We start from the raw sequence: 26,417 nt of genomic DNA on the forward strand, positions 1-26,417 counted from the left end.
TCATAACCTGTCTTCTTCTTCCTCCTCATCTTCTGTCCTTCCCTCTGTTTCCTCCAGGGTCCTTGTTGGAACATTTGAGCTCCTGTCCAATCTTTCCTTTACTTCTGTCTTCCCATTCCCCTCATCTTCTTCTCTGCATACCCTGCACCACATGAGCAGGGTTGCTCTGCATCTTCCCCTGAAGGAAGGGTCACAGGCGGCGTAAAGCAGTGGGTTAAGGCAGGAGTTCAGGTACGCCAAACAGGTGACATATGGGTGAGCAGCCAGCAGAGCCTGGTCTAAAGAGCACGAGTAGGGGACTAAGTCAAACTCCATTAGGACAGAGATAGTTTTGTTGATGTGAAGTGGCAACCAGCACAGGAAGAAGGCCATCACTAGAGTGATAATGACTCTTAGGAGTCTGCGTTGGTGCCTGCGGTCAGGACGAGGGCCATGTCCGAAGTGCCTGCTGAGGAGCCGAGCCAGTGAGCAGTAGCAGATGAGCAGGATGACGAGTGGCAGGAGGAAGCCAATTAAAGTTGACTTTAAGCTCAATACAGCAGCCCACCACATCTCAGCGCTGTCTTTCTCAGCCTCGTCAAGCTCTGCTCCAACAAGCATAGAGTAATCCATCTGGCAGGAAAGGACAAAAGATCCTGGGTCATCCCTAGACTTTGGGTCGAGCTCCACTTCCCTGACAGAACGCAGCAAGCCAGGCAGCGCCAGAATCCCTGCTAATGTCCACACTGCTATGAGTATCCACAAAGTCCTATTAGGACACCTCTGCAAGGGATAGTGGCCTGAGTGACGGCGTCCCGTCAAGACCCAGTACCTCTCCACACTGAGCATACTGAGGCTGAATATGCTGGCGTACATGTTGAGAGCTGTGAGGAAGCTGCTTATCTGGCAAAGGGGTTGTCCAAAAGGCCAGTGGTAGCCCATTGCTGTGTAGGCAGCCCAGAAGGGCAGAGTTACAAGAAAGCAAAGGTCAGCTAAAGCCAGACTGGCAATCAGAGAGTCTGTCAGGGAGCGAGAAGGCCGAGGGATGGAGGGAGGGAGCGAGGAAGAGCTGAAGGCATGAGAGGAAGGCCTGTAGCTTTGTCCTGATGGGTTCCCTCTGTCTGACACATGGTGAGTTCTGGAAGCATCATGATGAGTAGCTCTGAAAGAACAGCACAGCTTTCCTATTGCAATACGCCGTTTGTCTCTTATCCTGATTCCTCTCGCATTGGTTCGATGCAAGTACACCCAGAGCACCAAGCTGTTACCAAGGCAACCCACCAGGAAGGACAACAAGTAGACTGATGGGATAATGTAGAAGGAGGGAGACCAGTCACTGTAGTCGCAGTGGAACATAGGGGGTGTAGGGGTGACAGGGTAGGGAAAGGCTGACATCTTTCTTTTAAAAATATTCCGGCATTGTGATTTAGCACGACAGAGAGACTGGGTCCATCACCCGTCCGCTTTTCTCTCCTCCTGGTGTTGAACTGGTTTGTCTGAAAATTTTGTAAAAACAGTGACATTTTACAGGTTTTAATGCTCTTTGTCCTGTGACATTCAGGTGTATAAAGTTCCTTGCAAAGTTTTCAAACCCTTGAACTGGTTTACATTTGGACCTAACATAATATTTCAAGTTATCCTACTTTTACCTTATAAGACAGACCAACACAAAGTAGAGCAAAGCAGGAAGAAAACAATAAATGATTTTGTAATCTCTGCAAATAAAAACCTTTAAAGACTGGTCTTCATTTTGTCCTTTCAACTCCTGATCCTAAATAAACCCCTGTGCAACACACTTACCCCATATGTCACCTTATTGGAGAAGACAATTTAGAAAAGTGAGTGGATCATTCTACATTTAGACCTTAAGGCACTTACAATACAAATCTGCACAACTCAAATGCAAGCCAAAAGTGTAAAATACAAAGACCTCTTATCGGATGAAACTAAAACTAAAGATTTTAACTTAACGTGCAAAACACAGTTTGTAATTTTGCACAAAACCCTCCCTATACCCACAGGGACACATTTTGTTGGAATCATCTTTTTCAAGAGGGACAGGTAAGTTAAAAGGGTTAGGGTAACTGTGATGTGGATAAAACTAAATACAGGACAATACAGAATTTAAACTAGCTAGAGACTGGAAATGAATTAAAGCTAAGGGGCAAGTTTACCTTCCATCAGGGCCATTGATGAAATGGTGTATAAAATATGAATCTCACAAAAAACGCCTAATCAAAGAACAGAAATGATCCAGTTAAATCTGCAGCACTTTCCATCCACTCTGACTGGTCATAAACTATTTAGCAAAGGAGAATGGACATTTAAGATTATAGATGTCCGAAACAGACATAATATATACCTCCAATTATATTCTCTCTTTTTTTTTATTCCTTTTCCTCAAACTATATTGTTATGCTTTACTCTCTGTTGGTGTGTCACATAAAATCCTAAGATGAAATCTAATACTAAAGTTTATGCTTGGGAAATCAAGACAAAAGAAACGGGTGTGAATACTTTTGCAAGGCAATATTTCAAATCAAGAAAGGAAATGCTGAGACATTAAAACATGGAATACACTGAGGTTGAACTTACCTTGACCAGCTTGGATACTATCCTTGCACAGATACTGAAAACGTGTCTATCATTGCAGTGTAAAAGAAAAACCTTTGATTCAGTCATCTAAGGCTACCTGGAAGTGGAACGGCTACATTCTGCCTCTGCAGCTTGCTAACTGGAAAGGGCATCCTTTCATATGTCTGAGTATATATGAGGGTATCCTCCTTTGACAGAAAATGGGAGAAATACACAGAGAAAGCCCTCCTTTTTCACAACTTCAATAGGACCACCCCAGGAGAGTTACAAGAACTAAAAACATCCATTCCCCCAAAACAAACACCTCCTGTAAGGAACAACAGCCCAGTTGGGAGCACACATCGACAGACAAACCAACTCCTGGCCCTTAAATAGCCCATAAAGTAGCCAAATACAACAACCAACAATTAGAGAAATTACTTTACTGCCCTGACATTCAGAGCCTGATCCCAAACATCTAGCAGAAAATGGATGACCTAAAACCAGTGAATGCACAGGAAAGGCCCATAAATAACTGATACAACATTCCCAAAGAAATGTTGCTATAAAAAAGGGAGAAAACTTCAGTTCTGTTAACTGAATTCTAACTGTAGTTTATTTACTGTTATATTAGCTTATTCTGAATAATTTCTTTTGACATATCAGGAAAACTATTAACATTTGAACACTCCTTAAAAGTATTACTATTACTTTTTATCAACACATTGATCTGTTTTACCTTCCAGAAGCATGTTCACTATTATTATCATTATTTTTTATTTCCTGCAAATACAGGAAAATGTTCTAATGTGGAGATATTTGGAGGTAATAGAAGTAAAGGTATATAGAAAGAAAAATTAAATATCCACATAAAAATTCCTATTTTAGTGGGCTAAAAATAAAACAAACTCTAACAATTAAACAATTTGTAGGAAAGTTAACTTTTAGACAGTATTATGTAAGGAAACCACTGGCCTGACCATAAGATCTGATAAAAGAAAAGGGGAAGTTTCTAGTTATTGTTCCTACTCTGATTTAACCAGGAATGTAATCTAAAGAGTTTGACATCTGAAACTGGGCGTTGAAATGGATCTGAGGGCACAGTCAGGTCAGTAAATGACCAGGATGTTCGGGTGGTAAACAGGAAGTTTGTTTCCACAGAGGTCATACTGCAAGCAGCCTGTCGTTATGGGAACAGATGTTCCTGAGAAACATTCCCCGGCCTTTTCTCCTGGACGAAAAACACAGACAAACAGCTTTTAGTTGAAAAAAAGGATATGAAGGGTGGAGTTAATACAAGCAATACCTCAGAAAGAAATCTGCAGGCCAAGATTAAGGATGGGAATCAAGAACATGTTGGTTTTTATTTGGGTGAAATACAAATAATTCTAAACCTTAACAGCTTGCAAATTAAACATGACATTCCTGTTACATTTAGATTTTACATTAGATATTGGGAAACTTTGTAGAGCCATTCATGACTTGGTTAGGGTCTGGATGTAACTTTTTATGATCCATTCATAAATATCTTCAGGGTAAAGAATCGACTGGCTGTTAAGAATAAACTAGTTTGTGCGTGATAAAAGTGTTTGACTTAACCCTTTTTAAGGAGGCGATTGTTTCAATGAGGTGTAGAGAATAATCAAATTCGTGCTATTTTGTACTCTTGTACAAATATTACAAAAAGATTACCATCTGATAGTTAAGCTCATACACCTGATTAGGAAATAATGTGCAATAAGGATTTCCAATCTTATGCAGATCCTGATGAATTGCTACGCTCTTTGTTTTACACATTTATATATTTTACCTGCTTGGTTTGTAAATGGAATAATGTGATAAATTAAAGACCCCTACATATCAGATCAGAATTTCAGAATATCAAGCTTAATTCAAATTTTTCAGTACCTGAATTTCAGAATTTAACAAAATTTTAATGTACTATATGCCATTAGTATTTCAGGCACTAGACTCAGTCATAGAATTTACCATCAAGAAATGTAAAACAATTCAAAGTCTAGTTAGGAGCAAGTCCTTCACTAAGCAGGACTCCTTTTGATGTATCGCGGTAGTATCTCCAAATGCTTGGAGTGATTGATCCCTCACTAGTTGAGACCCTACTATTCGCTAGTTGTTATTTTCGCTCTTATAAGCTATTAATATTGCATCTCACTTTATCCTATTCATTTAAATACTCAAGAGATATATCCACAAACCATACCAACCATACATGCTTGCAGTAATTTTATACTTGCATTGACTGTTGAGATTACACACTGACTTGAGGTTACTTGGCTCCCTACTGCTTTCCCAGTCAGAATGACCAATTCAAAACCATTCCTATTGCATTTTTAAACGTAAAATTAGGAAGTGCACCATTATACCAAGTTGTAAAACTAGACTTATCCAATTCATATCTTTAATATGTTTGCAGTAAAAGGTAAAAAAAAAATCTATTTTTATTCATTTATGCATGCAAACACTATGAAAAATTTTTAATAATCTGTATCACATCAGGTTTCTTTTAAGCAAAGCCATAACAAAGTTTAATCTTCTATTCACTATATTCTGGAAGCCATGTTGGATTCTGAATTTGGGGCTGCCTACCAAGCTTGGATTTTCCCTGTGGGAATAAGAACTTTGGGGGTATTAATTGTATTTCTGACTAGGAAATAACTGAGAATCCAACAAAAAAATTAATAAATAAATAAACCAAGAAAACAAATCATAGTTAAACCAGAGAGTTTTGGTTAATACAATGCTTTCTTTGTTTGATACACAAGGATAACAATATATTTTGTCTCCAATTTGTGCTTGCAAACACTCAGGAAAGATGTTGAGAAGCAAGTTTTTTACTGGTCTAGTGGGGAGAAAAAAAAGGATTTCAATAAATAGTTTATAAAAGACATTTCTCCGGTTTTTGATACCCAGCAGCCATATGGGATAGTGAAAACTGAAGCATCAGTTATATCATTTGGAATTCTGAGTTCAGTGGTCATTGGTTTTGTAATTCTTAATGGAAACCTAGGAAATCCCTCTTTGAGGTAAAAACTATCTTTACGATGTAGTGTTACTGTGCATATTTATTTTTCTCGGCCTCCTTCTGGGTTGCTGTGGGGCCTCCAAACAGCTGCCTAATTTGTTTATTTGCTTAACCCGTTCTCGGAAAAGAATTGTTTCAAATTTACTGATATATTTAAGATGTTGAAAACATGATTAAAAATAATATAGTATTTCTTTAGCAGAGCTCTATGCCTTAATTTTATCCAGATGTTTTAAGATAAGAGAATAAAGGGAGTTTTTAACAAAATTGATTATTGTTATTCTGTTTAAAGGCTGCTTCAGTAACTTCAGCAACAAGGGAAAGATTTTTTTTTTAGACTCTACTGTCCTGTTAAAGTAGCTGTTGAAACAGCGAGAGAGTTTCTAGGCACGTGAATAAAATAAGATAAGGATTTGCATGTTATATCTGAAATAGTATAATGTACGGAGCAAGGTGAGGAGTGAGGGAGCCGTTCATTTGGAGAGGGGACTGTATGCTCCAGGTTTCATCATGTCTGTCTGTAAAACAGAGCAGAACCTTCTGTATCTTTTCATTATCGCGTTGGTGGGAGCAGAGGTCCAGGAGAGCATCTCCCCCGAGTGTAAGAAGTTCTTGTACATGGGGACCATACCAAGAGGGCTGGAGGAGCAGCCTTTAAAAAAGATCTGTCAGTACTATGCGGGCAAGCCACGGTTCTTCACCCTCTATGACACCTTCAGCCACATCCCTGTTTACTCTGCGTACACTTTCAAGCGCTCGGATGGCTCCAAAGTGGTTGACATCCCCTGGATGTATGAGCCGCAGGTAGGAACACTTGTTGTCCAAAGTTTAATGGCGCACTGTTTTTTTTGTTTTGTTTTATTCTGACACTATTTATCCTAACAGCTTTCTTTAGTGTCTGGATCCAGAGAGATGGAGACGCTCCCTTCTGAACACGCTTACAAGAGTTTTGAAGATTCTCAGGCTGTGCTTGACGACTACTCCGACTCTGTGATCTTCGAGCGAGGTCAGTTGAACCCAGACGAGCACCAGGCCGATCAGGATGACAAAGCAGCTACCTACACTCTGACCAACGTGGTCCCCACGGTCCGAGAGTTCAACATCGGTCCTTGGAAAATGCACCAACACACCATACGTAAGAGGCTGAACAACTACTGCCGTGGAAACGCTTATGTGGTCACGGGGATCACCACCTCAGGCCACACCATTCGCCGCAATAACATCAACCGGCTAGGCATCCCTACCTATCTCTGGTCGGCCTACTGCTGCATAGATTTTGATCACAACGCTCCATACGCGGAGCGCACCAAGTTCCCTGCATTTGCAGCTTATGGGCTCAATGACAGGGAGAATAACAGGGTCCAGGAGATGACAGTGCAGCACCTGGAGGAGTTTCTGAAGAGGGTAACATATGTCAGCAGCTCCTTCCAGATCTTCTACGATAACTGTGTGCCTTCCAATACTGCCATTGATCACCTGCATTTGGCTTAAGAAAAGTAGATAAGTTAAAAAAGTAGACAGTCTTTACCTTTCAATTTTAGCATTTTGATTTTCTCACATTACTAAAGTAACATGTTTCACTCTGTACCAAGGATGCCTTGTCAGAAGCATTAGTAACAACAGATAGTTGCAGATCACAGCTCTTTACCTAAACTGATATTTTTTTTTTTTTTTTTTTTGTGGTGGATTTCCATGATTTGGTTATACACATTACTCATCAACTCAACCTAACCAATTTTACTCTCTGCTCACATTATCTGTTCTTTTTTTTTTTATCATATCTAGCCTACATGTGAATGTGAAGGCCTTTTGTTCAGCCATCACAGATTAGACTTGTGTTTTACATTTTCTGTCCCAGCGGCTTTAACTGGAGTAGCTGCTCCTCCACAGCAGCTAAGTCATAGAAATATGTTCATTTTAACGGGTAAGGATTTGTTCTTGGTTCTAAGTGATTGTTCTGAATTTGTGGGAGACAGCAAGTGCTGCTGTTATGTTCTAATTTGAATAAATTGAAATTCAACATGAAATGCAGATATTTTTTATTCATTTTTAATTTAGTTCCTGGTTGAATTTTAGTACATGAAATACTGAAAAAGAGTAAAAACAGAGGAACCTTTGAATTGAGAGATTGAATCACATTTGAGGTGCTAAACCTAAGGAAATTGTAAAATTATTTCACAAAATTAATGGTTTAAGAAAGGAGAAGTGTCATCTAAATACCTTCCTATCTAGAAGTACCTTCTAAATATTAAATACACTGGATGTACTTGTTTACTTTACCTATTTAGGAACTTTCCTGTAATATTTACCAACCTTATGAAGACAGAGAGACCTTATGGAGATCAAAGTCTGCTCCTAAGGCAGGGGACCCACTTTTTAATATTATGGGGTCAATTTGGAGTTATGGTCTCCTTAGTAACTTAGCTTTAAATGCAGAAACTATCGAACTATCAAACATGTTTGATTTTCTCCCGACCATCGTGGGACAATCGGTCAGTGCGCGTGCACAAAGAAGGATTCTTCCTTTTATTCTTCCTCTCAGATGTAAACACAGCAGCGTGGCAGGGATGCAATCAGTAAAATGCAGTTCTTTCTGTAAAATTGCGAGACCGTAGTAGCCTCGTTTGCTCAGCCATGTCTTTGTCCAAATACGTAATCGCCTTTTATTTTCAGGGCTTTCAGCACAAAGTTGCACAAATTGCCAAGGCAGCATGTTTCACTATAGTGAGCTTAATATTCCCCTTCTATTTGTTTGGATCCTGGATAGAGGAGTCAGAGCAGCTCCATCTAACTGCGGAGTTGAGTCCGACATGGTTTTTAAATGTGCAGTATGGGCAAGTAGATTGCATCAGAGCGTTGGGCCATACATAAATCGTGAGCTGTAAGCTCACACTGTACGACTAAACCCAGCGGGGGGATGGTAGGGGTGGCCATGGCCATGGCCCCCCATCTAGCTCCGCCCGTGCGCTTAATCCACAAGAACCATTTTAGTTCTTGTTCTCGCAACGGATGACGTCATGCTGATCTACCCGGACAGATCGCCTGAGCAGAATTAATATTTTTCTTGGGGTTTTCAGAAAAACATTTTTTTTTCTCCCATTGGTCAGAATTTGGAGGGGCGTTGCTAGTGGAGCCGGAAGTGATTCCCTGTTTTTGTTCCGGATGTTCCACACATTTCAGCAGGTGACCTGTGCAACAACATGGATAGTTTTGAGGAGCGGCTTGCTGAGGCGGTGAGAAAGTATGAGAATTTATATAACACGTCTTCCAAGTCGTATAAAGACCTGCAAATGGTCAACAATTCATGGAAAGAGGTAGCTCTGGCTGTGAATGCAGAGGAAGAGGTCTGTCGGAAGAGATGGAGATACCTCCGTGACAGATTCGCAAAGGCTAAACGCCGGGTGAGCAAAAAGAGGAGCGCTGATCCTGCAGGGAGGAAATCGGTCCCTGCGCTCTTCACGTCCCTGCTGTGGCTCGACAAACACGTAAAACATCGCGAGACGACGACCATGTTGCAAACTGAGGTAAATTCTAATGCATACCCTAATCTGTGAGGGTGGGTTAAAAAAATACACTATATTGCCAATATTTTTGCAGTATTAGATTGTAAAAGGGCTGTGATGAAAGTATGGTAATGCAATGCTCATCAGTCCCTGCAGCTGCTGCTCTCCCTACAGCCAATAGGAGCACTCCATTCTGATCACATGATAGGCAGAACTGCTGAAACTGTTTTTTTTGTTTATCTGCAGTGTTATGCTGCTTATAAAATTAGAAGTGTTTTCTATTGAGCAGAGGCGTAGCCAGAAAAATTTGATAAGGGTGCCCAGTCAAAAAACCAATGTACACTGAGTGGTGACCGAAAACGGACAGGCACCAGAACCTCAGGGTCAATCTAAACTGGAACGAGCACAACATACAGATTTTCTAATTATGACTAACTATACTTTCCTACAGCCTTTTGATTACTAATAGATGCATATATTTAAATATCCATTCTGTCTAAATAAAAGGTTTAGTGGACAACATGTCTGGGGCCAACTTATATTATCAAAAATTGTTCTGCATAAAAATATTTACATGGACTAATATCTACATTAAGTTATTATTAAAGTAGTTGCTTATCTATGATTTCACTGAAGACTCCAAGATGACTTGCACAGACACATTATTTTCTCTTTCACCCCCAGAAATCAAACCTGAAAGTATTTTATCCACTTTACCTTTTATCTAGAAAGCACGGATCTTTAAATATATGCTTCTATTTGTTAGCAACGGCTGTAGGAAAGTATAGGCTGTCTTATCTTTGGCTTGACCCTGAGGTTCTGGCGCCTATCCACTTTCAGCCACCCCTCTGTGTACACTGGTTATTGCCTGGCCACCCTTATAAAAACTTTATGGCTGCGCCTCTGCCTGGGTGCTCCAATGCTTTCATTTTCTGGCACCACACCTTCTCCCTGTTCTAAAAGGGGCGAGGGTCTTCTTATGTATTTTATTGGCGGATGGCAACCAATTTAAGGAGCATTTACCGCCACCTACCAGACTTGAGTGTGGTCATCGATGATGTCAGAGGGAAGTTAATACATCTCTCAATGGTATGCACGAATCTGCAAATTTATCAATCAATATCCATACAAACATATAAATTGGTATGTGTATATACACATGCATACACACAGTTATATTCTTACTTTAACAGGGTTTATACAGGAATGAATAACTCAAATTTAATGCTCTTAGAAGTAATTTTAATGCCACCAACAGGTACCCGTTGACAGGCTGCAGCCATGTCCCGAATTCCTTGTTTTCCAGCCACTTTTGTTGAAATTTGCTTTTTTTCCCCCCCATTCTCTAGCTTTTTCTCCGACTCAAGCTTCTTTTCTGAACATACAGCTTTATGATCAACCGGAAGCAGTTCCACGCAAATATATCGTGACATGTCAGATAAAATTGTTTTTATAAACATTTGTTAATAAAGCATTTTAAATGCCACAATAAACACATTTAATGGATTTTAATGCCAATTAGGGCCTTAATTTAAAAAATAATAGTTTAATGATTTTTAATGACCAGCAGAAACCCTGTTTAAATATGATTAAATAATCCAGTATTTTTTTTTTAACCTAATTAACTGATTTCTAGCAGAATTTGATTTACTTCCTAAAAGGTTTATCATTGAAAATCCTATTTTTTCTCGATTTAGTGTTGACTTTAGGTGCTGACGTTCCTGTGAATACTTATTATATTCTAATAAGCCATGTTCCACTATTTCCGTCTGTTTACAGTATTTACACGTCCCTGTGTCTTGCTTCCCTATTTTTTTTTGGGGGGGGGGCTCAGTGTAACTACTACCTGATAAGTTTCCCACTACAAAGTATTTACTTCCCCTATTTTTCCACATTGCTGTTGCAGGCTTTTTTCCTAAGATGTATAATCTACAACCTCCAAAACCTGAGATCTACATTGCTAACCATTTATATCTTGGTCACCTTGATGAAAACAACATTTACTAGATTATTTGGATGGTTAGACCTAGGTAGGACATGAGGGCTGCCTGCAAAGTTTTGTATACATCCCCAAATTTTGTCTTCTTACAGTCTGTTCAGAGGGCTATCCATTATCTTTATTGCTTTGTTGTCTGCCCTCATTTAAACCTTTAACTATGAAAACTGTCCAACTGATTTCAGTGGAGGCAGACTCCAATACACTAGCAGAAGCATGTAAAGAAAGGATGATCAGAGAAAATGTTATATTATAGCAGGGTGTGGGTACTTGTATGCCAAATATGTTTACCGTAAATGTAAACCTAACAAAGCATGCAGGTGAAAGGCCACTAATGTTTCCTGGTAGTATACCGGTAATCATCTTCAGTATGTACTGAAATTATGCTACAATTATCGTTCTGTGTCTATTTTTAGAAGAGAAGGAAGGCAGTTGTTAATGCCGTCCCCACGCCACAGAACGTCCCGTCCTGTAACGCCGGTCCTCCTGCTGTCTGTCCTGAGTCAATTAGGCCCGTTTCCATGACGCTCCCGAGTAACAACTCCACCATGAGATCGACTTCCGGGTGTCCAAGTCGAGGAAGAGAGCAGGGACCGGAAGAAAGCAACAACCAGGTGGATGAACGTTCCCAGCAGTTCCTGGTCCTGCAGCAGCAGCTGAGACCAGAAGGTGATAAAGAACGGGACGCGTTTGCAGAATGGCTCCGGTCAGCCATGCACAACTTTGAGCACACCATCTGGAGGAGGTGTCAGCGTGAGCTGACAGACGTCATGTACAGATTTATCGCTGAGAACGATGCACTGAGGGACGGCGGCCAGGGAAGGTTGCAAATTGAGGAAATAGAATACAAGTGGCAGCCAAAATAAGAGGAACAAGATCTCCATTTGTAAAGAACTTTAGTACTTTTATAAACCACCCATAAGTTAGGACATTTTCTCTTATATTTTGGTTTGAATAAGTAGGGAACACTGAGCACCTTTCCAGATGTTTTCTTGTTCTGATATCTAGAAGATAAAGCCATTAAAGTGCCCTTTGTATTAAAGAAATATTTGATTTATGACATCACGGCTTGGGTTTTAATTCACATTAACGGTATCAAAGGTCACAAGCTGTGCTTCATCATGTTAGACCTACATGGGCTGGTTAGAGAGTTAGTAGTATGACAACATAAGTTTTAAATGTAAAACAAAACTGAAATTAAACACTTAAAGGGGAACACTGTTTTTTTGTTGTTTTTTTTTTTTACTTTTGGGCCTTTGATTTTACGTTATTACATCATGTTCTACTCACCCATATGAGTTTTGTGTCATTTGGAGCTGTTCTGAAGATATTCGGTTTTGTAATATCCAAGTAACGTCTTCCTTTGGGCAACGACTTGAAGGCACAAACTAAACTGTTCATAATTTATCCTTTATGGTACGCCAGCATTCATAACATGTAGGCGAATCACTGTCCCCCAGACATCCGCGGTTATATTTTTTTTAAAACAAACCGGAGCTTGTATGATGTCATCCGCGCGCTGGACTGGAGTTGTGACAGGCAGCCCGGGCCGCAGGCAGCTACGCTCTACCACTTCTATTCATTCTAGCTAATCCGAATCGTTCAATTCCATTTTGAGAGCGAGATCATCTGTGGTAGTAGCACTAGACATGTTCCAGGCATGCGAGTAAAACTAGCATCAGTGCATGCGCGGATGGACACTCCGCTTTGATTTAAAAAAAAATATATAAATATAAAAATATAACCACGGATGTCTGAGGGACAGTGATTCGCCTACATGTTATGAATACTGGCGTACCATAAAGAATAAATTATGAACAGTTTGTGCCTTCAAGTCGTTGCCTAAAGGAAGACGTTACTTGGATATACCGTAACAAAACCGAATATCTTTGGAACAAAATGACATCAAACTCATATGGGTGAGTAGAAGATGATATAATAATGTGAAATCAAGGGGCCAATGTAAACAAACCGGTGTTCCCCTTTAAGGCGTTAAACATATTTTCTGTGGGGTATTTATTCAACAATATTTATAATTGCAGCTTATTATGGCACAAAACAAGTGTACCAAACTGATAGTGGCAAGTTAATTGATTATTTTTCTAGCCTGCAGCTACTTGATTAGCAAACATGGAAATTGGCTTGCTAACTTTATTTTCTAACCTTTAATAGTCTTAATTGTAGTGTTTTTCACAGTTTTAAAATGTTCTTGTTAGCATGGGGGTGTAGTGGCCTCTTTTAACGCAGCTGTCTGGTAACTCTTAGGGGAGGGACAGCACTAACTCTATTTTACATTCAGCTGCAGAAAACCCCAGCTCTTAATCTACCATCTAATTGAAACACTGTTTAGGATAAAAGAAACAGTCCCAAATGTTTTTTTTTTGTTTTAAATCAGCCAAAGGATCGAGGAATCAAGTTGATAAATCTGCCAGTTATGAGCACAATTTCTTAGAAACAACGACCCTAATCCTGACGTAGCATTAGACACCATATTATGTTGCCGATGTATAGAAACCAGCCTCATGAGTAACTTTTAATAGAATGACACAATCACATGTGCAGACCTATTAGATGCAACGTTCTTAGAGAAGCACTTTCTCCAAGTATTTTTGTACTAATTTTTTAAAATACATTTTGTATTCTAAAACGTATCCGAGAGAAGCGTTAACAATTTGGCGCAGTGTGTACTGCAGTCATTATCTACTCTGAAAGATACATGGGATATGCTTGAAAAAAAATGTCAAAAACCTTTTAATAAAAGCAAATTAAACTCAGACATTGGTTACCCTAATGGCTTCTAAGATGTTCATTATTTTTCCCCAGCCAAGGCTTAAAAAAAAAAAAAACACGTACAAACCAGCAGCAGAAGTATATGGGCTCCCAGAATGCAAAACCTTTTCTTAAATTATCACTGAAAATATAAAGTGAAATACTGCTGTACATCCTTGTAAAAAAAAAAAAAAAAAGTTTGTATGGAGAACTGGGTCTTAACCTCACATACTCTACATATTATAAAAACCTAAACATAATGTAGATCTGTGCCTGTAGCAGTCCGATTGTAGCCGAAGCTCATTTGGTCTCAGTTAAACCAAACTGTGTTGAGTTGTGTCTGTTTCTTGATGCTGGTGTCCAGCTTGAGCACCTCTCTGATCGCCATGGTAGCGTAGGTCGAGGGAGGCAGGGAGAACTCCATCTTCAGAGCCCGATACTTCCCCTCTGTGGAAAGGAACCAGACCAGCAGAAAAGGTCATAGCTCATATCAAACTTTCATAATGTCTCCAGCTGAAGCTGTTGTTTCTGTCTGATCTGATGGCCCTGCGTCAATAAAATATTTTTTAATTGGTGATCAACCTCAACTTCCTGCACCTAAATGGCTTAACGTCGTAAATAAAGGCAATGTTTCTGGTTAAACATTCAAAATGTATTATTATTCATATCCAAAATAATCCTCTTCAACCTTTTCACATGGAACAGTTTACTGGATTGATGGAATGTTTACCCTGTTTTCATAAAAGTTGTTGATCTTATGTGTAGCTCATTTAAACAGTTTATTTTTTTATAAACTTGGTGCTTTGATCATCTTATACTTGAGTACAGTTTTAGTGGCTCTCTATGAAGCTCTTGGAGAAAAACATATGAGCAATTACAGCCTTCTAGTTTACATTAAAAAGGGGCAAAAAATTTGAGGGTTAAAGGAAGCCTTTATTTTTTTTATTTGAGAGCCACATAGGTAAAAAAACAAAAACAGGTACTTCACAATTGAGTTTTGAATAAGGGCTTTGCAAGTGATAATTTAAAGCTTTAATTTGGACGCCAAAAATTGCCTTTTTATTTCTGTACTTCCATCTAATTGTGTAAATGCTGTAAGGCCATCCTACTGGGTTGTTCAGAGGTATGAAAACTGTTTCAATAAAAAAGCCTAAAAGCTTTCAAAACGAACCCATTTTTTTACATCGTCACCATGGCCACATAACATTTTGTAAAAACATGAAAGTTGGCATAACTATTCAGCAAACTAAAAATTATTTCCGTATATATATTTCTTTGATGTGATTCCCTCTTTTTTCACAGGATGCCGTGTCTTTTTAAAAATATTTTACACAAAAACAGCCCTGTAACATCGTTCCCCTATGTGTCCTGGTTTTTTTTTTTTTTTTTGCTGTATTGTCAAGCTTCTTAAAGTTTAAACCTTTATCTATATTTTGCTCAAATGACACTTATGCATTTATTTCAGAATTGTGCCAATTCTTGTCATTTAGACAAAATATTTAGCTTTGTATTCAATACGATATTCTTCAACATTTCAGTTAACATCCTTAAGCCACTAGAATTTTTCTTTACCAAATAAAATTCCAGTTCCTTCTTACAAGTTTTCGTGCTGTATCTGCTTCTTTATTAGGTCTCAGAAGATTTATATTGTCAACTTTGGCAAGATTCCTCCATCTGACAGGACAGGCATTAAGCTTTTTCTGTTTCTTATCAATTCTTGACATTTCAGCCATGTTTCTGTTGATTTCAGCTTGCTTCTACTACTTTTCAGGAAATAAATTAAGCATTTTTTGCCATTTCACACCATTTTAGCCCTTTTTACTTCAATTTCACATTGTTTCTGACAATTTTGGGCCTACAGCTTAGCATATAGCATTCACACTGCATTTTTGCAGGAAAGGATTTTTGTTTTGGAAGGAAAAACTGAAATGAAATAAAAAACAAATTGTCTTATTTGCATTCCTGAGTTTCAGACCAAGTTTAACAGAGAGGCTTATGATTGAAGAGAACAGACCTTTGTTGAAGACAGGAGCAGGTTTATTCTCCAATTTCTCAAAGTCACTATGCACTAAAGAGATCCGGGGGTCGTCATAGTGAATCACCTCCCTACAATAAAATGGCAAAGCAACAATAAACAACAATAAATTATAAAATAAGTCACCATAGCAGACAAAAAAAAAAGGTTTTAATATTTGACCATCAGGATTAAACAATATGATTCTCACTGTTAGGAATACTTCTTCTCAACTAAATAAAAAGTTGGAAATCCTGCTTACCAGCTGACATCAGTGGGTGTGATGATGATGCGCCTGTAGGCTCCTGCCAGAGAGTAGTCCTTCACTTTGTGCCTCATGTTGTCGATATCCAGGCCGTCTGCAGAGAGCAGCTCTCTGTATCCGTCACCAACTGACAGAGACAAGCCGAATAAACTCTTCATTTAGGAAACATGCTGTTTGCATACATCTTAACCTTCAAGGTAATTATGTTCAGGTTAATATTAAATTTACCATACTATTTTCAAACCCTTGTTGTTTCCATTAATCAGGCATAACATTCTGAGTTGATCTGCATTGAAATCTCCCTGATACATCAAGGCACGGAATCTACATGACCCTTCAACTTATGCTGGGAAATCATGCGTCCAGGTGGTGGCCACAGCTCCTTCACCTTACTTTCACTGGGCATGCCTAGCTCCTCCAACATATGCTCGATTGGATTCAGATGTGGGGAATTTGGAGCCCAATCAACACTTCAGCTCTTTTTTTGGCTTCTAAAATAATTTCTCGGCATTTTTTGCTTTGTGGGCAGCTACACTTCCTGCTAGAAGAAGCCAAAGCCACTAGGGAACATTGTTAATAACCAGAATAGCCAGCAGCTATGCAGCAGCGAGTGTTAGTGGTCCACGACCCTGTGGCTGATTCTGGGATGCTGGATGTGATTTACGCTAAACATGACTTCTTTTCTGTTCTTCAAATTCTCAATCAAATTATCAAATTGTCATTCAAATATTCAAATTTTGCTAATCAATCATATAAACATAATTATATAGCATTTGATCTACATTCTTAACTTCAGTTCTCTTATTATGCAGCCTACATTTTCACATCAATAATCTGCTGCTGAAAAGGAATTCGACTGGGAAGTCAGACCCTGGGTATGTTTAGCGGTTAATGAATGTTCTTTACTTGTAGATTATTTTACCAAAAAGCAGTTTTTACTTCATTGACCTCTTTCAATAGACTCACAAGTTGCTTTCTGAAGGCTCAGACGGCTTATTTAACATTCAGTATGATTTCTGCAGTCATTGACATGCTAAATTTGAATATCTGAGGGCACACCTGAAACCACCATCAACATGTGACTATTTTATCCGTTGTAAGTGAAAATAAATGTGAGGTTGTCTTAATTTACTTTTCATTATATCATATAATACAGAAAATATCTTAGTTTCAACTCTTGTCACAGAATAAGTCCTGTTCTGATAAAACGAATCTTAAATATGTTGGGGAAACAAGCTGATGCAGGTTGTATTGATTTCTCCCCATATGAGTGTATATAATAAAGGAAATCAGAGGAATGTCTTACTATGGTGGGAGGGGTAGATGACATCATAACCAGGAAGTGGCATCACGACATCATTGATGGAGTGTTTCTCGGCTTCTTCTGCAGAAAGGACGTGTGCTTTGGCTTCAGGAGCAGACGAGAAGTACAGAGGCTGAAAAAGCAGTCTTCGGTAGCATTTTGCAATCAATTACTTTACAACCACTCTGGATTTCATTTGTGAGTAAGATAAATAAGACCTACTTCCTTTGAGAACTAGATCCCCTTCCACCGCCTTGAGCCCGAAAGCTTCGATCCTGCGGCTAACCATAGTGTTCCACACCACACTTTGGTAGCTGTGAATGTACATCAGCCGGTTGTTTCTAGGGATCTAGAACAACAAAAAGGTAACACAAAATTACAAACCTGTAAATTAAAATGCGTGGTGGTGCCCATGTCCTCCAGCAGCCTAAGCCTATAGCAGCAGAACAATAGAAATAGCTCAGGATATAGTGTCATCTTACGGCATTTTTTTCTTAAAATCTCAATAAATTGCCCAGCCTTACATGTAACCCTAAGCTTTGACTAGAGACATAATAATAAAGACAAAAACATTGATCACAAAGGATTCACCTCCTGCAGCGATAGCTAGAAAACAAACCTGTCCAAAGGCAGTGACGATGTTTTTCTTGCCATACATTGACAGGCCTCGAAGCAGCTGTCCCTCAACGCATCGCTTGTTTGGCAGCTTCCTCAGTGCAGCCTCGGGGTCCTGAGTCTTTGCCCACTCCTCCCTGCAGCGAACCAGATATTCTTTTTCTGCTGTAGAAAGGGATCAAAACACTTTAAGATGATATTTGGGGTTGTTCGTCTTGTTTCTACTTAAATTCACATCAACTAAGGAATGAGTTGCCAGGAATCAAATTCTGGATATAGTATCTGGATATATTTGTGCTTTTCTGGGTTGATGACATAAAAAAAAGGCTCAGAAAATATAATTACTAAATCACTGGGTGGACGAGTGCGTTAATTGACTAAAGTATTTCAGGTGCAGGGTAAAAATATTTCAAGAAAAAAAGGATTAAACATGAAAGTAACAAAGGAAATCTAGGAACAAAATATTAACATGCTCCAAAACATTGGATTAACCATTGTCTGATATTATCAGAGACATCGACAGCTGCTTTAGACATGGAGAATTCTATCTTCTATAAAATGGTAGATAAAATGTAAAAACTAACCACTGCCTATTGCGAATATATTTAAAGCAGGATCAGCTTTAAATAAAAGGTCTAGTTAGCAGCATTAGTGGCTTGACTTTGAAAGTAAAGGGAGATGTTTTACCTCCAGGCCGGGGCTTCAGAATCAAATCCACCACTTGATTCCAGTCGTTTCTTAGTATAGCCCTGAAACAAGCAAAGCCAGAGAATTTGAGTTCTCCGCCCGAAACGGCTCCATCCTATTTGACATCTTCCGGTCAGGACGTCTGCTAGCTCTTCACCTGCCTACTTGCTGCGTGGCCACGGCGGTGGTGCCAAAGCGCTGCATTCCGTAGTAGTTGATGAAGCCAGTCTGCCTGAGGGACGTCATGGCCTGATGGACCTGCTCATCTGTTCCAGAGATATTCCTGAACAGCAAGAACAGAAAGACCTGAAGTCACCGTGCAAAATCTAAAGGCATCATTCACTTCTTTTCAGCATTACTTTTCCAACCTTCTTCTGAAATCCTCTGATGGAATTCATCTCTTGTACCACTTACAAAATATTGCACATTTGGTTGTTTAACAACATACATTACCTTCATAACAGACATCAACGTCAATGAACAAAAATGTTCTGGCTAAAAAGAAAGATCAACTAGTCTTTCGGACCTATGTCATGGGCCTGTTAGAAGGACATTTGCTCCAAATTTCTTGTGAGACTTGCTTGAATTGTTTTCTGCCTGCATTTTAAAGTCTTTTTTAATGTAACAGCTGATAAAAAAGCTTCCAGGCTACATGGAGCACAGATTTAAGATCATCGGCAGACAAAGAGCAGCATTTGTTCAAGCCGCCTCCTGCAGGCTGTAGAACCCGTTGATTCTAGTTGCATACCTCTATGAAGAGCAAAGTGATAATAAAGTAGAAAAAATAAATTATTTTGGGGTGTTTAATCTATATTTTGTATAGGATGTCTGTATAATTATTTTAGATGTATTAATCCACATTGTATGTTATTATACCTGAATTATAGCTTGGTAAATATAATAAAAACTCCTAAATTTGAACAGTTATCACACTGCGAGAACTTCCCACCATGCCTACATAGCTAAAGTCGGGGATACACTGTGCGATATTTTCAATCCTTGTTCTCAGCTATAGCTCCAACTGAACGACGAAACCTCAGATTTAAAAGTTCACAGCTCACGATGCATGTTTTCACACGGTGTAGGCCGACGCTCTAATGCGACCTCACGATGGCCGACTTAATTTCAAACATGTTTGATGTTCTTCCGACCTTACGATTCCTGATTGGGAGGTGGTCATGAGAGGCTAATCGCCCCTTGTTACCCCCTGTATACTACAGGATGCACAATTAGGTGGAAAGTTGGTCCGATCGAAAAATTCTTCCATGACTGGAGAAACGGCTAGAAAAGACAAAAAAATATAAAAAATCATTCAGTGTATGCGTGGTGGTCATGACGCAATGAGGAGTACCATTCATACTCGTTTTTAGAATACAGAAACAAGTGTAGAGCTATTCCTCTGGACTGCCAAGACCAGAAGTGAAAAAAAATAAGTGATCAAACGTGTTGGTTGTTTTACCCTACTAACACGAGAGTAGGAGATTTTTATATAAGTCCTGACCTGATAACCACAGTGAAGTGGTTTCCCTGCAGCTCCCCAAGCTTCAGAGGATGATTTTTATAGCAGAAGTTTCCAAGCTTCAGGTTCATGAGACACTTGTTCAGGTGAGCCAATCTCTCTGCAGTGATCCTACAAAAAAAAGAGATATGATCCAAAACAGTTCTTTTAAAAGGAAAAAACAGACACTAGAGTAAGACAAGTCAAAAAGAGATCAAGGCATTTCCCACTCACTTGAGCACTGCGATTTCCTGTACCGTGATGGCCCTCTTGTCCTTGGTACCCATATATGAGAACATATTGGGTCTAAGCCTGGAAAGAAATGGATCATTACATAGACCTAATGGATTGGGAATATAAATATTCATAAATTAAGTAATCAAGCAGTCAATAGCTGGAGTATACCGTTTATACATCCCATCCCACTCGGATCAGTAACTAACCCAAACCTCTACAGAACTATAGAAAAGTTAATTTAACAAAACTTGATAATTTCGCATACCTATGTGGTTATAATTCTGTTAAACTGCTCTTATTAAGCAACTTTTGCTATCTGCTTTTAAATCTGTTAATCGAAAGAAGATTCACAACAGATGAATCAATGATGAAAATCCTTAGTTGCAGCTGTACACTGGTTTTAGAGCCTTTTTTTTTATTGTCATTACACTGCCACAAGTACAGAGCAACAAAATTAACTCTCAGTGGGCTGCCATTGTGTGGAGCTCAGGGAGCAGTGTGGGCTTAAAGGTCTTTGCTTAGGGTCCCAGAGTGGCAGTCTGTGGGAGTGGGGCTTAAACACAGAACCTCTGGATTCCCAGCTCTATGCCCTAACCACTAGGCAACACTCCCCACAGTTCTTAACTGCATTTACATTTCAGTGTTTATTACAGAAAAAACAACAAAAAAACAAAAGCAGACCTGAGGAACTTTGAGAGCAAATTGATTGCATCCATGGTGTCTTTGTTCTCCTTGTAAAGAACAAAATGGCAGAAGAGGCCTCGGTTTTGAGGCCAAAAGTGCTTTCTTGGAGCTTTGGTGGAGACAGAAAAAGCAATAATGAGAAACATATAAAATTGCTTTAAGTATACAAACTAAAAGCATAAATAAAAAAAATCCCTTTTTTTCCTTTTCTTTAAAGATGTGAATCAGTTAAGCAGACAGTTTTTTAAAATCTCTGATTTTACAATTTTATAGTAACTCATGATTTCCACCCAGCTTCTCTGTCTTGCACGGAGAATCAGTTCTTACCTGTTGTTGCTTTGACCTCTATCCATATGAGAAGAGCAAAAGGAGGATAAAATAATGTTACGGAGGCTCTAACAAACCAAAGGACCAGTTGCCATATTAGGATGCAGATCATGCATGAGACTGGCAGAACTGAACCCAGTTTCAGCGTTTCTACAAAGGATTTGATGTCCAAAAATATTTGATAAAAATACTAAAGTATTAAGATAAATAGGCCGTTCCATAACTAAGAATAGTGGGACACATCTGAGCAGAGACATGCAGACGTGTTGATCATGCACATGTGCATGCATTATTTGCCACTAAATGCAACACCTTGCAGTTGCACTCATCCCCACATTTTGTCAACAGCTTTTCTATCACCAAACACCTACCACACTTTTCAGTTTTGTTTTTTTTTGCAAAAGACAAATCTGTGCATCATTTCCCTCTGCCTTCACAAAAAGGCTCTACTTTGTGTTGGTTTATTGCATAAGATGCATTTTTTAAGCATTTTTAAAAATAAAGTAGGTCTGAATAGCTGTGCAAGGCACTGCACACTGCAGTTTGATTAACGTTAAATAGAACATGCAGTAAACCCTCTTGAAAATGTCCTGGTTCTGTTTTGTTTGCCTTCCACACACCTGCTAAAGCCTTCTTCCCTGCAGCATGGTAAGCCACTATGAACTTCCGACCTTCCTTCTCTTCAGTCTTTGTTTCCAGACCAGGATAATGAGTTTTGATGGCCTTATGGATAAGTGTTCTTTTCTCCTTTGTGTCGTCTAGGATCTACACAAGTGAAAAAGAAGGCTAGAAACATTATGAAGAAACCTCATTAGACTTTAGTGCAGAGTTTGAGCTTTAAGATAGACACTCAAACATCAGCTGGTCTCCTTTAGGCTCACCTCGATCGAGACATTGCCTTCTTTATTCTTGAAAAGCTGCAGCTCACTAAGCTGCTGTTTCTGCTCCTCAGTCAGAACTTCACAAACATCTGGTTGTTTAGTTTCTGCTTCTTCCTATAAAAAATTTAATAAAAGACAAGATGACAACAGATAAACATTTGGACCACCTTGTCAATTCAGCTAATAGGATTAATCTCAAATCTCTGACTATGGCTACGTTCACATTGCAGCCTGAAGTGACCCAAATCCAATTTTTTTTTTTGCCCATATGCGACCTGGATCTGATCTTTTCATGTCAGTCTTAACAACACAGATCCGATTTTTTCCAATCCGACCCAGGCCACTTGGCTATGTGGTCCTGAATCCGATACGATACGCAGACACGGCAAAAANAAAAAAAAAAAAAAAAAAAAAAACCATGGCAGATGATGATGCGGAGAGCAGTATTTATGTTTAACCATATTGAAAATATTGTGTTTTTATTGTTGGAAAAGACTGCTAGATGCTCGGCGGCACTACCATCCATGTTTACTTCCGGAAAAAAAAAAAAAGAGCATGCTGGCCTGTGACGTCATTGCGTCTTCTACTGTGCATGGGAGACACTTGCGTTGTATGAATGCAGTTCACTCAGGAGATCACATACAAGTCGCATATATTTGGAAATATGAACAGCAACGTAAAAAAATCGGATTTCGCGAAAAAATCGGAATTGAGCATCAAGGCCTGCAGTGTGAACGTAGCCTATGTCACCATGGACACAAAACATATTAATTGTATGTTCAAAATATAGAATACAATCAAATGCACTGAAATGGGTTTGGATTAAGATAGAAAACAAAAAGTAAATACTATCCAACTAATGATTATTTTGCAAATCGATTAATCTGTTGATAATTTTTCAATTAACCAATTACTAATCAGATAGCCAAAGTGAGAGTTGGGCTACTGAATAAAACCTCAAACTTAACACTATTCCAGACATTTTGAACTGAAAAAGCTTCCTGGATGGGAAGCAAAACGTCTACAAAGTTGGAAACAAAGTCCAGTGGATTGTTTTTTTAACTTTTTGGAATGACTATGACCTGGTTGACTGGGAATCTTCACCAGCATGTTCTGTAAAGAAGATTTTAAACGAAATTAAAGAGGTGAAACTAAAACTTTTCCACTTGATGAGTTCTGGATAGAGCATATTGACGGACAAAAAAGTTGTTTTTAATCTTGAATGCAGAATATTATATATCTATATTTTTTTTTTACAATTTTGATAAAATTACAGCTCTAAGTGGATTGCTCAGTCAGCTAAAGGCATCTTTTGCAGTCTCTAAACCTTATAATTTAGTTTAAGATTAATTCAATACTTTATTAATCACAATTAATCCAATTAATTGTTTCAGCCATAATCCCAGCATTTATTTACAGAACACAATCAGGTAAGTCCATTTCTTTAAAAAAATTATGGGAAATTATTACTGAGGCATCAGTACTTGAGAAAACTCAACTACTGATGCCTCAGTGGGTGATACGTCTATGTTTACAAAACATTTGCATTTTTTAGAATTTTGGCATAATTGCTGCTTAAGGTGGGTTGCTCTGTCAGCTAAAGGCCAGTTTTAGAGTCTCTACACTCCAGCTAACATTTTTTTACTAAAAAAAAGAGGATGATTATTTCAATACTTGATTAATAACGATTAAGTCTAATTGTTTCAGCCCAAGACAAAATATAGTTGATTTTGGTTTATTGCACTTTAAGGCAACAAAATTTAAGTCAGACATTGGTTTTAATAAAGAATTGGACTGAATACATAAGAAACGCCTTTTTAGATACATGTTTTGTGTTGGGTAGAGAACAACCTGATTGGGAGATCCATGTTAAATAGATACAATTAAGGCTTATCTGTCAGTGGATGAAAGACAACTGTCTTACCTTATTGTCTGTTGGGATGGAGAGATCGTCTAAATGCACTTGCTTTCCTTGTTTGTTGATTTCATGCACAACAAAATCAGAATACCTAAAAATAAAGGATCAGAAAAGGTCAGTTTAACAAAACAAAACACGCTTGAAGTAAATTATATGCAGAAACATGTTGACTTATGCCAGAGGATATCCAGACCTTTCCTTCAGGATTCCAGAGAAACCCTCATGATCACTGATGTACTTCAGGATTCCGACATCCTTCTCAGTCAGGCCGTGCTTCATCATGTCAGCAAAGCTCTCTCCATCTTCCTCTCCATCACTCGCCTCTCCTTCCGGCGCCTCCTCACCTCCATCTTCTGGAATGGGACCATTCCCATCTTCACCATCACACTCTACTTTTGGCCTCTTCGTTGGCGTCTCTCCGTCCCCTTCCTGCAGGCAGCTTCTCTTCTCTCCAACCGGGGTGGGGTTTGACACGGGCTCTGACTCAGCCATCAGAGCCAAGCTATGGCACAGACAAAATTTATGTTGTTTTCTTTTCAAAGAGACATATGTTTTATTCAAAGTTTTAAAGTCTGATTCTCCAATGGCGATAAGAGACAAAATGATCCATGCACAATTTTATTTACACACTATGTCCACAACAGTTGTAGATCTAAGTGACACACGTGCTAAAGTTTCCAAACAATAAAGGGGATGAAAGAACTTACAGATAATGAAAAATTCAACTCTACCAGATATTAGAATATTCAATATATATATATATATATATATATATATATATATATATATATATATATATATATATATATATATATATATATATATATATTGTATCATGCACTTAAATTGCTGCACATTATTAACAATGCCAGACAGTAAACTATCTTCTCCACTCAGAGGAGCCTGATCAGTGGGAGATTGTTCCTCCCCAAATGCAGGACCACCAAACTGCTGTACAACTCCTCACTTGGGGGAAGGAGGAGGTGATAGGAAGAGGGACCAGGCTCAGCACCTCCCGCCTTGGACTTCTTATGCAAAACATTACCTATTGTCACTGTGCAATATTCTCTCTTACTGTGCAATAACGAAGTCAACTACTGTGTAATCTTCCCTTAGCCATCACTGTGCAATATTCTCTCTCACTGTGCAATAACCCAAGTCAACTACTGTGTAATCTTCCCTTAGCCATCACAGTGCAGACATTTTTATATGTAAGGGACACATATTTCAGGACATTAAAACATTTTTTCTATGGTTTATTGTACTATATAAACTCTTTTTATATTGTTTGTCATATTTTTATCTTTAATTGCATCTTGCTTAACTCTTTGTACACCATTGAGCTTTTCCAGAATCCCCCTAAAGGAGTAACCCAAGGTATAAATAACTCTAAGTCTATTTTTCCTGTGAATAGACTAATCTGAGTGTACCAACTATGGACAGATGGGGAATAAATATGAAACTCACACACAAATACTCTTATATCAATGTTTGTGAACTTGCTTTGTTTGAATATGACAGTCAATATGCATCATGGCAGCAAAAATATTCAGTTATATACAGATAGACACAAACTAAATACAAACACCTACTGTTTAAAAGGCTGAGGATGAAGCGGAGGACGGAGGCAAAGAAAGTGGATTACACCTCTTATCTTCCACCAAACAGTAGCCTGCAGAGACTTCTTAATAGCCGTGAGCTTGACCCTGATAATGAATAAAAACCATCAGAGTGATTTTAAAACTCAGAAACTAGCTAGTGCTAACGCGCATAGAGCTTAGCTAACCTTTACAGGACCACAATAAAACAACATGCGAATAAAAGTGATAAGCGCTGGAATTTATCAACACTTAGGTCTGTTTTACCTGTTTGAGTTAATATGCAGCAAAGGACGGAACGATATCAAAAACTGCGACCCCCGCACGTGCATGTGTAGGAACCCGGAAACACAACTAAGAATGAAAGCCCGCCCCTAGCGCTGATTGGCTGGATGAACTGTCAATAAGGAAGTGAAGCGTTTCATGAATTTAACCCGCAGGTCACATAAATAAATAAATAAATAAATAAATAAATAAATAAATAAATAAATAAATAAATAAATAAATAAATAAATAAATAAATAAA

At 38.7% G+C, this 26,417-nt stretch overlaps 4 protein-coding genes across 5 annotated transcripts; 2 read left to right on the forward strand and 2 right to left on the reverse strand.

Annotated features, from left to right (window-relative positions):
- LOC107096750 (apelin receptor B-like) lies at positions 1–1,374 on the reverse strand. Its single transcript, XM_015393544.1, has one exon. It carries the CDS (start codon positions 1,372–1,374, stop codon positions 1–3), a length of 1,374 nt encoding a protein of 457 aa, XP_015249030.1.
- Positions 1,375–6,075: 4,701 nt separating this feature from the next.
- Positions 6,076–7,258, forward strand: LOC107096751 (endonuclease domain-containing 1 protein-like). The gene is made up of 2 exons (XM_015393545.1): positions 6,076–6,400; positions 6,482–7,258. The coding sequence occupies exons 1-2, from the start codon at positions 6,107–6,109 to the stop codon at positions 7,085–7,087; spliced, it is 900 nt and encodes a 299-aa protein (XP_015249031.1). The 5' UTR covers positions 6,076–6,106; the 3' UTR covers positions 7,088–7,258.
- Positions 7,259–8,669: 1,411 nt separating this feature from the next.
- On the forward strand, positions 8,670–12,157 carry LOC107096748. The gene is made up of 2 exons (XM_015393543.1): positions 8,670–9,120; positions 11,512–12,157. The coding sequence occupies exons 1-2, from the start codon at positions 8,797–8,799 to the stop codon at positions 11,959–11,961; spliced, it is 774 nt and encodes a 257-aa protein (XP_015249029.1). The 5' UTR covers positions 8,670–8,796; the 3' UTR covers positions 11,962–12,157.
- A 1,313-nt stretch (positions 12,158–13,470) lies between these two features.
- On the reverse strand, positions 13,471–26,241 carry pus7 (pseudouridylate synthase 7 (putative)). 2 transcript variants are annotated; one of them, XM_015393534.1, is made up of 17 exons: positions 26,159–26,241; positions 25,886–25,999; positions 24,487–24,795; positions 24,300–24,384; positions 22,376–22,489; positions 22,115–22,259; positions 21,165–21,276; positions 20,481–20,558; positions 20,250–20,378; positions 18,906–19,031; positions 18,749–18,810; positions 18,066–18,223; positions 17,669–17,795; positions 17,450–17,551; positions 16,141–16,270; positions 15,879–15,970; positions 13,471–14,311 (listed from the first exon to the last, which is right to left on the reverse strand). In XM_015393534.1, exons 1-17 carry the CDS (start codon positions 26,221–26,223, stop codon positions 14,175–14,177), a joined length of 2,085 nt encoding a protein of 694 aa, XP_015249020.1. In that variant the 5' UTR covers positions 26,224–26,241; the 3' UTR covers positions 13,471–14,174. The 2 variants fall into 2 exon arrangements, with proteins under 2 accessions (XP_015249020.1, XP_015249019.1); XM_015393533.1 differs by having other exon boundaries at positions 13,473–14,311; positions 18,066–18,226.
- Between the last annotated feature and the right edge of the window lie 176 nt (positions 26,242–26,417).

The sequence above is a fragment of the Cyprinodon variegatus genome, unplaced genomic scaffold, assembly GCF_000732505.1.
Source record: "Cyprinodon variegatus isolate N-32 unplaced genomic scaffold, C_variegatus-1.0 Scaffold647, whole genome shotgun sequence".
Taxonomy (NCBI): domain Eukaryota; kingdom Metazoa; phylum Chordata; class Actinopteri; order Cyprinodontiformes; family Cyprinodontidae; genus Cyprinodon; species Cyprinodon variegatus.